This window comes from Asterias rubens, chromosome 1, assembly GCF_902459465.1.
Source record: "Asterias rubens chromosome 1, eAstRub1.3, whole genome shotgun sequence".
Lineage (NCBI taxonomy): Eukaryota > Metazoa > Echinodermata > Asteroidea > Forcipulatida > Asteriidae > Asterias > Asterias rubens.
This window is the reverse complement of record NC_047062.1, coordinates 16,919,718-16,933,099: the sequence shown is the minus strand read 5'-3', so window position 1 is coordinate 16,933,099 and position 13,382 is coordinate 16,919,718. Positions and strand designations below refer to the sequence as shown.

The 13,382-nt window shown below is 36.6% G+C and overlaps 2 protein-coding genes across 3 annotated transcripts in view; both read left to right on the top strand.

Annotated features, from left to right (window-relative positions):
* The window catches only part of LOC117301893 (cytoplasmic dynein 1 heavy chain 1-like), a 76,071-nt gene extending 72,157 nt beyond the window's left edge, over positions 1-3,914 (top strand). Inside the window, exons 89-90 of one of the 2 annotated variants that reach the window (XM_033785868.1) lie at positions 1,530-1,623; positions 1,733-3,914. In XM_033785868.1, the coding sequence (XP_033641759.1) occupies positions 1,530-1,623; positions 1,733-1,770 (132 nt within the window). In that variant the 3' untranslated portion in view covers positions 1,771-3,914. Of the gene's footprint in view, positions 1-1,529 lie in introns of both variants that reach the window. The other variant, XM_033785867.1, reaches the window with a different exon arrangement.
* A 2,327-nt stretch (positions 3,915-6,241) lies between these two features.
* LOC117301192 lies at positions 6,242-12,547 on the top strand. The gene is made up of 7 exons (XM_033785100.1): positions 6,242-6,428; positions 7,401-7,927; positions 9,578-9,663; positions 9,999-10,085; positions 10,646-10,756; positions 11,338-11,524; positions 12,107-12,547. Exons 2-7 carry the CDS (start codon positions 7,642-7,644, stop codon positions 12,361-12,363), a joined length of 1,014 nt encoding a protein of 337 aa, XP_033640991.1. The 5' UTR covers positions 6,242-6,428; positions 7,401-7,641; the 3' UTR covers positions 12,364-12,547.
* The last annotated feature ends 835 nt before the right edge of the window (positions 12,548-13,382 follow it).

The window sequence follows — 13,382 nt, the reverse complement described above, 5'->3', positions numbered from 1 at the left end:
TGGGCCCCGAGCCTCAAAGCGTGGGTCAGACGTTCAAGCTCCCCGTTGTACAATGGGCAGCCGCTCTACTCGATCCGTCCGAAGTCTAGCCAAGATTTTATGAATGGAACTATCACCGGCCAATCAACAACGGCCAATCATCAAACGGCCAATCACCGCATGCGTGAACACATAGGGGCCGTGCTTGTTTGCGGTCCCCGTGTGGCGATGTGCAGTGACAGGCGGGCGGCACATCACTCAGTCTTGTATAGTTGGCCGCAATGTGGAGTTGCGTCGTAATTAAAGTGGAAATGTATTAAAGTTTACACTATTGATCGCAATTGAAATGATCTATTATAGGATAGCATTCTTTTGGGTTTTTTTTTTTTTTTGGTTGGCCGGTGTTTCTCCCTCCCTTTTATTGTAGTCCCACAACGAGGATCCACACAACAGATTATTGCAATGACGGACGGGCGGACGGACGTAGCGTGTGTGTATGCAGTAATGTATCATGCAGCGTGCACATTAAGCACATGTACACACATGCGAGTTCGTAAAGCTAGCAATCTGTTAATTGCGCTGCTCAATCTCGAGATTGCACAACAGATGTTGGCTGCACAGTACTGAGCGATGTTCGCTGACGGGTTGCGCTACGCCCTCGCATTTGCGCCGCCTGGAAATAAAATTCCCAATGTTACTGGACTCAACAATCAGGGCAGTTTGGAAACGTTTTGTTTGATCCCCCGGAGCGGCATAGCTCTTTGCGTACGTCCATTCACCATTCTGCTGTTGCGGTGTGCGTGGTTGAGCTGAAGAAACCGCTGGCTGACACGAGTGTAGCGGATGTCTGACGTCAGTATATAAAGATCGTGGGAAAAATAGACAGGGGACGAGTCTAGTCTAACCCGAGTTGCGCTGAGCGGGGGGAGCTAGCTAGCTGAGGGCGGCTGTTAAACGTTTTACAAAGGAAACATGGAATACAATTGTGGTGGGATTTTCAACAGGTTTTTGTCATCACACAGGCAGGTTTTTGTTCTCGTTTAAGAAAAAAAAAACATTATTTAGAATATTTTACAAACGATCTTTCTTTTTAAAAATGCCGTTTTTCTCTTAAATATTTATACGTCGGCTTACAAGCCGCCCGGAGAATAAACCGCAGGAGTTCAAAAAAGTGTCAAAATCTACGTATAAACCGCGGTTTATAATCCGAAAATTACGGTAGTTTAATTTTGTGTTACCTCTTGGACCTTTCGTTATCCAAGCCACCAGATAAGACTGGCACCTTCCTACCATCAATATTTCTTGTGTATTTAATTTTTCTTCAATTGTGCCTTATATAGAAAAGTTTGCGGTAACACCATGTAACATGGTGTTACCGCAAACTTTTCTATATCTTACTTCCACCATGCAAAGTTTCAAATCCTACTCAATTGTGCCTTGTTTTTTCTTTGTTTTTCTTCTTCTTTATTTTTCTCACATCAGATGTACCTGTTGTGATTTGGTTTGAATTCTATCATTAATGAGATTAATCCATTTATTTTCTTATCCAGGTTCTTCTGCCGGTGTACTTGAACCAGACGAGAGCTGAGCTGCTGTTCACAGTAGACATCGAATGTGGTGACGGAGAAGGATCCTTCTATGAAAGGGGCGTGGCTCTGCTCTGCAATGGACTGTCTGCTTAGGGTGAACCCTTGATTAAACCATGGAGTCCTTCTCCGTAAGGATCCAACAAGGGTCACAGCTTCTATGAAAGGGGGCGTGGCACTGCTCTGCAATGGACTGTCTGCTTAGGGTGAACCCTTGATTAAACCATGGAGTCCTTCTCCGTAAGGATCCGACAAGGGTCACAGCTTCTATGAAAGGGGGCGTGGCACTGCTCTGCAATGGACTGTCTGCTTAGGGTGAACCCTTGATTAAACCATGGAGTCCTTCTCCGTAAGGATCCGACAAGGGTCACAGCTTCTATGAAAGGGGGCGTGGCACTGCTCTGCAATGGACTGTCTGCTTAGGGTGAACCCTTGATGAAAACATAGAGTTATGGACCTTCTGGAGTAGGGTATTTGTGATTGTGGGTGTGGATTTGGGAAACCATGGAGTTATGGAATTTCTAGAGTAGTATATGTGAAATGGGTTGTTATGTTTTGGGTTATGTATTGGTAATATAATGGGATCCTTTTTTCATTCTTTAAAGAGATTGCTGATTAAGAATGTAGTTGTAATGGCCCTATTGGGGTGGGGTGCGGTATTTCTGGCAATGTATTAGTGACAATGAATTCCATGATGATCGGGGATGTACTTGCAGTAGTTTTAGTAAAATTATAAAATAATATAAATTACAATGGTCATTATTATTAGGTTTGATGGAATGCTTCAAATAATCTTAAGTGAAGCAATTACTCTTGTCATAATAATATCTTGAATAGAATTGCATGACAAATATCCAGATTAAATTTATCAGAAAAAAATTACATTTGAATAAGGTAGTTGACAGATTTGAGTCTTTAAACCTTTTCTTGGTAACATATCATTTCTTTACTTGGAGTTGCATCCTTCAATAACTTGAAATATACTTGTTAAAAAATAATGAAGCGATAATGACCGTGAATAGCACAACATGGCATTGGATGATGAGTGATTTTTTTTTCTTCAAATTAACTGATAATCAAAACAAGTTTAAAACTATTAAAATAAACTGCTGTAGTAATTGTTGAATGACTTACTTGGGAAAACATTACACAAAAATCATTGTTAGTTTTCAAACAGTTATTGTTTAGTGTGATGTGCGGTTGAACATTTTTATGGAAATTGCACAATACAAAGCTCTAGTTATTTAAAGTGGATTTTAGCCTTGGTTGGGAAGAACTTGCAAAAATTTTGAAATAAATAAACGAAAAAAATACAAGCATACTGTAAAACTGTAACAGATTATCATTATACCACTAGTGTCAGTGTTTGTATTACAGCATTATAAAGTTCCAAGGATTTAAAGACAGAGTAAACTCACAGTAGTTTTAGTAAAATCACAAAAATAAGCTTGATTGGAAAAGTCATCACTAACAGACTGGACGATTGCTTACAAATATCTGGAGAGGGATTTAAAATGCCTTTTGGGGACTGTTTTGTTTTGTTATTTTGATGCATGTTTGAATTGAAAGGGGAAAACCCTTCTCTTGTCGTAAATATCTTAAAAATAGGAATGCATGACAAATATCCAGATTGAATTGATCAGAGAAAAATGTGTTTCGAGTAAGTAATTTGACAAGCATGAGTCTGGATTTCTTAACATTTATTGCATGTCAGGATATTAATATAATTTTGTGACTACATTACTGGAAAAACAATGATCGTTTTGCTGTATTGGATTGGAATTGAATTGTAATATTTAATTTCTAGGGACTAAAAAACATCAACAATTATAATGAATTTTAAATAAATAAGTAGAATATTAATGGAGAATTATACTTTTAAATAATCATCATATCAATGTATTATTCTTTGTAGAAGCACGCTGGGGGTCAAGGGCTTCAAGGTAAATTCAAGAAAGAAAAAAAAATCATTTTGTTATTCAGATTCAAATGGAATAACTTTCTTCTGTCATAAATATATTATTTAAAAATGGGAATGCATTGCAAGTATCTAGATTAAATTGCTTCGATATAAATCATATTTTAAGGAGTTAGTGGTGAAATATTCTTAAGTATATCAAATGTTTATGCGTGTGTTGTATTGTAGTAATTAACGGAAAAAATATTCATTTTGTGTAATGGAAAATGAAAATTAAGCAATTTCATAATTAGTTTCAAACAAATGAGTAAAATGCTAACAGTAGTATATTACTTCAAATAATTATCACACAAATAATGTCATTGCTGTAGTGGCATGTTCGATGGTTTAAAGATGAAGTAAAGAATAAACAAGTAGACTTAGTAAGCAGACGTTTAAGACTCTCCTGATATTATTGATTGTACTGATTGGTTGTCAACTGGTTGTTGGCTAAGAAAAATAAGTTGCTTATTTTTAAATGTGGTTGAAATGACACAAGTTTCATCTTTCGTTCCAGACCCTTTTTTTTAAGTAAAAAAGAATTCGTGTCAGGGTTACAACTGATGTTTTTGTGTAGACAGACTCCTTATGTTAACTGCTTATTAACACTAAGCTGCAGTGATGTTGCTACTGCTGATAATAATTATACAAAATTTGTCCACTAGGAAATTAAAACCCAAATTTTGAAATCTCAAAATATAAAGTAGAGTTTCGAAAACAAATCGGGGTTGCAGCCGTTAAGACATAGGCTGTTCATTAACAAATTATCTTGATATTGAACGAGGGAAAAGGAAAAAATTATATACTGATTCTTGAAAATTGCAATCCAATCCAACTTCAAGGCTTGTGAAATGGCATGTATAACAGTGACGACTGAATCAGCATGTCTTATTCCCAGGGTTAAAATTACACAATCTGCAGAGAGTCCCGTGGGTGTACACAGTCTGACCTTGTTGATTCTTAAAATATCCACAGGGGTTTATACATGGAAGTCACCATCTGATACGTAGGCATTAAACATCTTAGCATGCAGCAAAAGAAGAGAGTGTTTCCTTGGAAACGAATGGAAATTTCATCATATTTTATTTGTTGTTCGTACTCTGATGGGGAGCATATGGACGTCGCTAACTTGACTTGAAATCCGACTCTTATTTTCGTTCGTGATTGAGTCAGAACTCATAAAGATAACGGGTAAAGAAACACTCCAGACGGACGCAGATTTGAAAATCAATATACAGAAGACAGTATAAGATATTTCGCAAATAATTGTTCAAAGGAGCAAATTAATTTGACGAGCGTTCTGCAACTAAGAATGTCTGTAGGGCCAACATGTACGTTTTGTATGTGCTTGTAGAGTTTATAACTAAATTTTAATGTTTGGGTGTTTGTAAATTGTATGTATTTCTCTGTAATTGGTTTGTTTTTCGGGGAGGTTCTAGACTGTTTATTTGTTTGTTGGTGTTTTGGGGTGGTGGTTTTTTTTAGCTTCCATTTATGTTTTTAGAAGGTTAAGTCTGGTATTAATTTTGTGAACAGTTTCTTCACAAACGTCGAACCGATCAAACGATATTCTGCAGTTGTCATTTCTACCTCCATGGTTTTATATTAAATCTCTTTTGAGTGATGGGGGTTCAGCAGAATCGAATGTCGCAATGTTTCTGACAGTAGCTCTGTCGGGAGATTGCTTCTCTGGAGAGAGGGATATATCTTCTTGTCACGGCAAATTTTCGTATGTTTATTGATTTCATCCTCGTGTGTCTAAAGCTGAATCCTACTTTAAGTCGGTGAATTATTGTGACCCCTGCTAATACTAATGGTGCACTTGTAGTTGTACTATTCATTACAGCAAATGACTTGCTTTGTCAACGTACCAACGTAACACTTGGGATCTTCTTGCAATTATCCTTATCACCTTTCCGGCCGGTTTCACACGAAGCAACTCCCGGTGCAATTAAATTCCAATTAGCCCGTTGAAGTTTATAATCAAACCCCTTCATAAAGATATAGGGTGAAAGGTTAAAGAAACAAACAATTATTAGGCAACAAGATCGAACAATTTATTTCAAGACAAACATAGGAAAGAGAAGCCATGGCCAGATCGACCTTTTTAGGCCTACACCATGTACACATAGTTATTTTGTCATGCAAATTTGTATTAAATGGTCGGCCTAAAAACACAATGAAAACACATTATAAAATAAGTTTACATCGAAATTGCTTTAATGATTCAAATTCTGATTGGTGGTAAAATTTTATTTTGTTTAAAAAAAAAAGTTGCCCGCAATATTGAAAACCATGATCGATGCAGCTAAACCCATTCCAACCCAACACAGGCGAGGCCGCCACACGGGGGGCAGGTCGAACTCTGCCATTAGTTTACATGTTGCCATGAAACAGAGACAGACCAGCCTCTTTTGACAGATTGAATGGCACGCACCACTTTCTTGATAGGGGGTTTTAGTCGTTGAGTAAAACATTCTTTGCTTGGAAATGCATCGAGACAGCATTTTCTTCTACTATTTTTTTAACAAAACTTCATGAGTATGATGAAGTGTTTCTCTAGCAGTACGTTTATTAAAGTTCTTGAATTTTGTAAGATTCTAAAAGTTCCTTTCTAAAGACGACTAACCCATTTTGGATTTCAACTTTTTCCAACTTTGCTTAGAAAGTGTCCGTGTGGCATTTTCCTATAACAATCAGCAAACCGCGACACCGGCACGCACGAATCTTGTATGCGTTACATGCATCTATCTGAGCATTCAGTCTGTTATAGTTTTTAGTAAAAAGAAATTTACAAAAAAAAGGTTTTATAATGGACAGTGAACAGACATGACAGACGAGGTTGTTGCTGCATAAAATTCAATAGCATAATGGATATTACTATGGATACAATGCACAGTAAAATTGTAAGTATTCTGTGAAGTTACTTGCTTGACTTTACGATGATCATAAATTGTCTCTGAAAATATTTTATGTCTGTGTTTTTACGGTGTGGGATGTGCTGTTGTTGAATGGCAATACGTTTGTGTGACTCTCTTTTTCCTTCTTTCGTATTTTAGTAATTGTAAGCATGGCCTGCTTTCAGTTTGTCCTTGAGTATCTACTTTAAATGTGTGACTGTTAAATCAACCTTCGAAACTGCAGGAAATAAATTTACATGAAAATCTAGGTTAACCTTTGGGACTGAGTGATAAACATGATAAAGCTGCTGCTGAATTGCTGCCTGTGTCACCATAGAGAATGTCACTCAGTGTCACTTGTCAGCGTTTGCCATGTTTAGGTTTTTTACGTGTGATTTATTTACTTCCTTAATGTCATCATAGCCTCTAGAATGAGGCCAGGTTATGACATCTTGTTAAAAATGTACATTGTTGTCTTTTGACTCCTTTACTTCATTTTGACATCAATTTGTTTATCTATCATTCAATCATGTTCATAATCACATTGTCATTGAATAATGCAATGGACCCATGGTCTTTGGATTTGGAAGAATAAATTCATTCCTACAGTACAAATACGGGGCAGGCTAAACCCATACCTACTCCTTTCGTGGAGACAATATTGGAGCGAACCTCATTCATCTACTTCTCTATGGAGTAAACCCAGTCCAAGTAACTCCTGAGGCGTTGTTCTCCTTTTTGACATCTGCGGTCCCCAAACAAATTCATGAAAAGAGTAACCGATGGGAGCTTTCATATTGAAATTTGAAAAAAATAGGAGAATATAATTTATTTATTTTTTATCTTCCACTGTGTGAACAAAGAAAATAGATGCGCACTCATGAAATGGCAACAATTTGCCCAATTATTGAATGAAACAATCATGAAATTTGTTATTGGAAACTTATCAGCGTGTGTTTTCATTACTTCTTTTTGCAGGTTTTTCAGACATTGTCCAACCTTTCACTCGGCACTGCTAGAAAAAATGTGTTCACTCTATGAAATGGTGTGACAGCTAAGAGCAACGATAAAAGGTTCTCGGAATTATACTGCATTCCTCTCTCTCCTGTGTCATTGCAAGGACACTTTGTAGAAAATCGCTGAAGCTAAAATAATACCTGACACTATAGACTTCTGCACGTACTTCATATCTGGATGTGTTTTAAAAAAAATATTTAAAATGGGTTGCGGAAGCTCACAGAGTGCATCAACGTCAAGCCTCGGGTCAAATGATAAACTCAAACCAGAGAAATCGCCGTCATCTTTACGGGAAAAAGTCCTGATTTCCCAGAGTGAGTCCAAAATACGAGATAGCCAGTCATTGGAAGGTGACAACGGACAAAGACCAGACAGTAGAAGCACGGGGAGAGATAGCGGTATAGATAGCGCTAAGACAACTGATGGTAGTAGTAGGAGAGCCGGCAGGCAGACCACAGATGACGGAAGCCAGTCAAGACAAAACGAAGGTAGGAATGGCACAACTCTAGGAATTTTCAAGGACAAACAGAATTTCAATTGAAAATGTATACAACCTTGAGTTTCTACTATGTGATAGAGTTCAAGAAACCTACTGAATACATCGATAAAATTCATATTTAAAATCAATGATGGACATCAATGATAGATGTAAATTTTATCACCCTAAAAGTAAAACAAACTGCAGGTGCAACTATTTGAGTTTTGTCATTTTTGTAGTATGATGCATTCTGGCATTTGATGTATCAATATATTATTTATAAACTACAGCCCTACTTATATCCGGTATTCCAGGTAATCCTGCTCTAAAATATGAAAAAGCTCAAAAGGTTTCAAACTACTACGCATTGTGAATCGATAGATTTATCAAATTATCACCATCATCATGTTTATTTTGTCCTTTATATCTTGCAACCTATCTTAAACAGTATCAACCGAACCCCATCAATCAGAACACCCAAAGTCCACACTTTTGTATTATGTGCTGTTTTCCTATGTACAAACACGTATACAAGAGCAAGAATGTCAGAGGCAAACAGTTACAAGAGGTGACCAAGTCTAAAGTAAATAGAACCCCAATTGTATTCCATTCATGTCACTACAGTCCCTGATAAATAAAGAGAGAGCAGATAACGAGATATGTTGAGAACGTTTCCCAACTTAACCCCCCCCCCCCTCCCTTTTAATTTAGTGTTATTTACACTGGTGGCAGACTAAGTATTTAGTCAAATGTTGGAGACAAAATGAAACTGTTTGCCGAATGCACAGACATGATTGTTCATTTTATAATCAAAGCACGCAGTGTCAAAGAGTGGAATTTTTAAAAGCCTCACTAACTGTACAGGAAGTGAACAGCAGCTGCAGACCAGCGCTCCTCGATGACACTTGAAATTGACGGCTATTTTGGGCCATTTTACGGGTTAGAATTAATCATTTACTTGCAAAGTATAATGCGGAGATTGTACAGTGTGTGATGGAGGAATAAAAATGTTGTCGTTCATTTGATTTTGAAGGGTTTTGGTTGGAGATATGATTTTAATTAAATTATGTTTGTATTGTAGTTCAAGCATAGAGTGTTTTCTTATGGTTTTTAATTTGATTTTTTTTTATAGAAGGTTTCAAAATCTTATTTGTTTTCTAATTAGGGAAAAGTTTACATTAAAATATCTATAAAAAAGATAAATAAATTTCTAAAAGTTATGAACATATTTACTTTTATAGCCTTGTCCAAGGCTCTTTACGCAAGCACCGGCCCGCTCTGACTTCAAGAAGTGCATAGATACTATACCGCAAGGCACAAAACAGTACTTGATACCGCGGGTTCGAAGCATGGCTTTTCGAGGTATCAACAAGGTTACAAAACGATGCCGGATCATTCGTTTTGTAACCTCATTGATACCTCGAAAAGCCATGCTTTGACCCCGCGATATCAAGTACTGTTTTGTGCCGTGTGGTATAGTATCTATGCATTTCTTGAAGTCGGAGCGGGCCGATTCTTGCATAAAGAGCCTTGGACAAGGCTAGTTTACTTTATATGAGTCTCTCACAGAACAAGATCATCCTGTCCATGAATATTGGCAGAAAAAAAACAGTTTTTTATGAGAAGTTTATTTTCAAAATGTGATTCTTTTGTTAAACAGTTCCTACTCCTGTTGCCTTTGAAGTCGTCGTCGGAGAAACCAAGGGTCAAAGTATAGTGAAACAACATCCGCCAAAACGATTACAGGTAAAGCTGTCAATAACAAACCAAATATATATTGTCAACACTTTCTCATTGCATTTGGTTCACGGTAACCCTACATTTTGATCTTGTAGATAAGTGCTGTTGTTCTACTATTGCAGAGTAGATTCTTAAAGGCCTTCTTAGTTTTTAAAAGAATTGTTCAGTTTTAAATGGACTACTTTAGCTTAGTGGGTCTATGTTTAAAAGCAACCTGATCTATGTAGAGGAAGAGTTGGGTATTGCCACTAAAAAGTCATTGCTGCTCAAATCTCATTATGGAATTGCAGCTCATTCTATTAGAAAGCAGATAAGCAGATGATATTCTCCTTTTTTTCCAGATGAAGATGGTGGATGATGAAGACCGTAAAGTTACAGCTGAAGATTTAGCCACGAGACAAAAACTTGTTGAAGAGAGGAGGTTTCAGGTAATTAGTTATTTTTTCAAATAGTAAAGACCTTGCCCTGTGGTTTGTTAAATCATTTGTTTGTTTGTCGGGCAATGAGTTATTCAATTGTTCATTGTTGTTGTGTCCCTTGTCAATTAAGTTGTCTTCTTCTTCTTTGTTGTCTTTGTCCTCATCTTCCTCTTATTCTTCTTTGTCGTCTTCTTCCTCTTTTTGTTCCTCTTTTCTGTTCCTCTTTTTGTTCTTCTTCTTTGTCTTATTTTCTTTTCTGTGCTTCCGGGTTTTGTTTACAAGCCAGAGATAATATTCCTCCATCTAAGGACAAGAAGAATGAGCTGTTGCAAACTGCTTACCAACCAAAAGGATCTATGGTATTAATGAAAAAATAGTTAATGGCCTAAACTTTTGTTCCTAGCAGCGTCTTTCACATCTAGGCTTAAATGAGAAAGACTCTGCTGGGGTAGAAATATCCGGCCATTAACAATTTTTTGCATGACAGGACAAGGACACTTGCATTTAAAAATCACAACACCTATGAGAGCACTTTTAATCCAATTGTTCTATTAAACTACACTTTACAGGAGCTACAGAAGCGAGCGCAGAGTGCTAAGCGGACATCAAGAAGACGTAAAGATATCTTAGCAGCCAAAGAGTTTGACACCAACCAAACCACTGAAGCACAACAAAGGAGGGTATGTAGACTAGACTATTGAAAGCAAACAAACAAACAAAAAACAAACAATAACGATTGGCCATTACTGTTTTGGCATGATTGATACTGTGTGGTGCAAAACACATTTGAAGCATTAAAAAGCTGGTTTAAATTGCGTACGAAGGAAACCGAATTAGATTTTGTTTTTAAACTTAATTGCTTCATTGCCTATACTCTGGGAGAATTTATCGCTGTTCAACAGTTTTGATCATTTCATTTAAGTTTGATTGATTGATTGAGTTATTGACTGATTATGATTGACTGATCATGATTGCTTGATTGATTGACATTGATTGATTGGTTGAATAATTATTGATTGATTGATCAATTTTTTATTGTAGATTGATTATTGATTGCTTTGTTTATTTGTTGATTGATTTATTGATTAGTTAATTAATATCATGATAGACTGAACATAATTGATTCATAGATCGTTTGAATAATTGATTGATAAATTTATGTATTGAATAATCGATCAATTTATTGATGATTGATTCATTTATTTATGGATTGTTAATTGATTAATTAATTAATACCATGCATGCATTATTTTATCTGAAGCTTGAAGACAAGATTACATCCGCAGAGAAGAACAGAGCGAGACAGAGCGCTGAACTCCAAGCAAAACAAAGGATTCGAGAACTAAAAGCATCGCAGGCGCGGGAGAAGGCAAAACGTCTCAATCAAAATCTTGAAGATGATATGAACTTTGATGTGGAGAAAGATGAGACGTTTAATGCAGACGATGGTAAGTAGTCATCTGTTTGGATTTCTGTCTGCTGCTGGAGACATTGATTTTTTTCTACAGGGAGCACTTCTTCAGTCTCCGGAATATTTTATTGTTCGTCTTCCAAGAACTCCATTGTGTAATAGGGAGACAGATTCAGTCTGTTCGTCTTGAGGATTTAATGGATGTTCACACTTTGATTCATAAGGAAAAAAAGAGATTTTTTTTGATGGGCATTAAAAATAACAGATCAATTAATTTCATTTTCGTTCAATAGCATGGAGGTTTGCAAAGCTGTTTTAGCAAATGGAAATTGCAGTATTACTCGTGGCAGATTCAAACCAACAACATTTGCCATTCTAGAGCACAGTACACCACCAGACTAGCCTATTCGCTAGAGGCAGTTTAAATCCTATTTAAACAGTGGGTACTGCAACAATTTTTAGAGATGTCAAATTTGCATCAGGGATACAGAGTATTATTTGAGTTTTAACCATATAACTATAGAACTTTGTAGTAATAGTATAATAATTGTTACAAAAAACACATACATGTATATATAACCTTATTAATTATCATTGTTTTAATTTTTTCTTATTAAAGCTGACTCCTGGTTGGATGGAACAAACAACAACCCCTTAACCATCAAGGGCTCAGCGTCCACAAACAACTCAGAAAGAATTTACGACGGGCGTAGCAGTCCAACAAAGAAATATCACCCTCTATCGAGTGCTGAGGTGAGAAAGAGACAACACAGCCTCGGCAGTGATAGCGAGGATGATGAAGGGGCAGCGGGGAGTCAGTGGGCCAGCCATGCAACTGCCAACGCTGATACCCAAGATACCTTCTTTGATGACTAGCTGCTTAATAAAGGCACAGGACACTTTTGGCAATGACTCAAAATAATTGTTCGCATAAAAACTTAATTTGGTACTGAGCATTGGAGAGCTGTTGGCAGTATTATAAGACACTGTGAGAAAAAGTTCCCTCTGATAATGTAGTTTTTTAGAGAGAGAGGTAATTTCTCACTCAAATAATAAATAAAACTTCAGGCCTTTTTTAGGTTCTGAAAGCACACAAATTTGTGCGGCAAGGGTATTTTTTTCTTTCATTATTCTCATGCAATTTCGATTTAAAAAAACTGAGTCTAAATTTTCACAGATTTGTTATTTTATTCATATGTTCGAACACCAAGTGAGACTAATGGTCTTTGACAATTATCAAAAGTGTCCAGTGCCTTTTATGTATTATCCACACACAGCATTTTTTATGTACATTTTGTAAAGTCAGTTTTCTTTCAAACAAAGTTCCAAGCCAAATCCTAAAATATGCACTCCGTCCGTTTTTACTATGGGCAGATATTTTTTATCATAATAAAAGGTTAATAAATGTATTTTTCAAATCAGATCCTGTTGATACACTTCCTGCATCTTAGCAGGAATTATGCACATTTTATTTTGTCTTAATCTTCTTGAGGAAGTAGTCAAGATGCGTCTCAGTTCTTGTAATTTTGTAAATCCAAATCTTGAGGGGATCAACACAGAAGGGCCTTCATGTATAAATTGATTGCATATTGCCGTATTCGTTGATGTCTATTCAAAGCATAGGACTGATGAATACATGCGTCGTACAGGATCATCATGAGAACTGCATCCTGTTTATCCTGCCTTGGATGTCACACAGACAAAGAAGAACATTTCCTTTTATCTTTGTCTCTGTGCTTGGCTTTGACATATTCTCATAGAAAATAGATTTCACTCATATTATTATAATAGGGGTTTTAACGAAATGCTAATTGCATGCTTAAGTTCAGAGCTTAAATGACAATTAAAGTCTAGTTCATACCTCACACGACCGTGAAAGCAAAGTGAATTTACTT

Coding starts and splice junctions, on each gene's coding strand:
- LOC117301192 (XM_033785100.1), top strand. CDS start 7,642: ATGGGTTGCGGAAGCTCACAGAGTGCATCAACGTCAAGCCTCGGGTCA. Junction 10,757..11,337: donor CTGAAGCACAACAAAGGAGG/GTATGTAGACTA, acceptor TTTTATCTGAAG/CTTGAAGACAAGATTACATC. Junction 11,525..12,106: donor GACGTTTAATGCAGACGATG/GTAAGTAGTCAT, acceptor TTCTTATTAAAG/CTGACTCCTGGTTGGATGGA.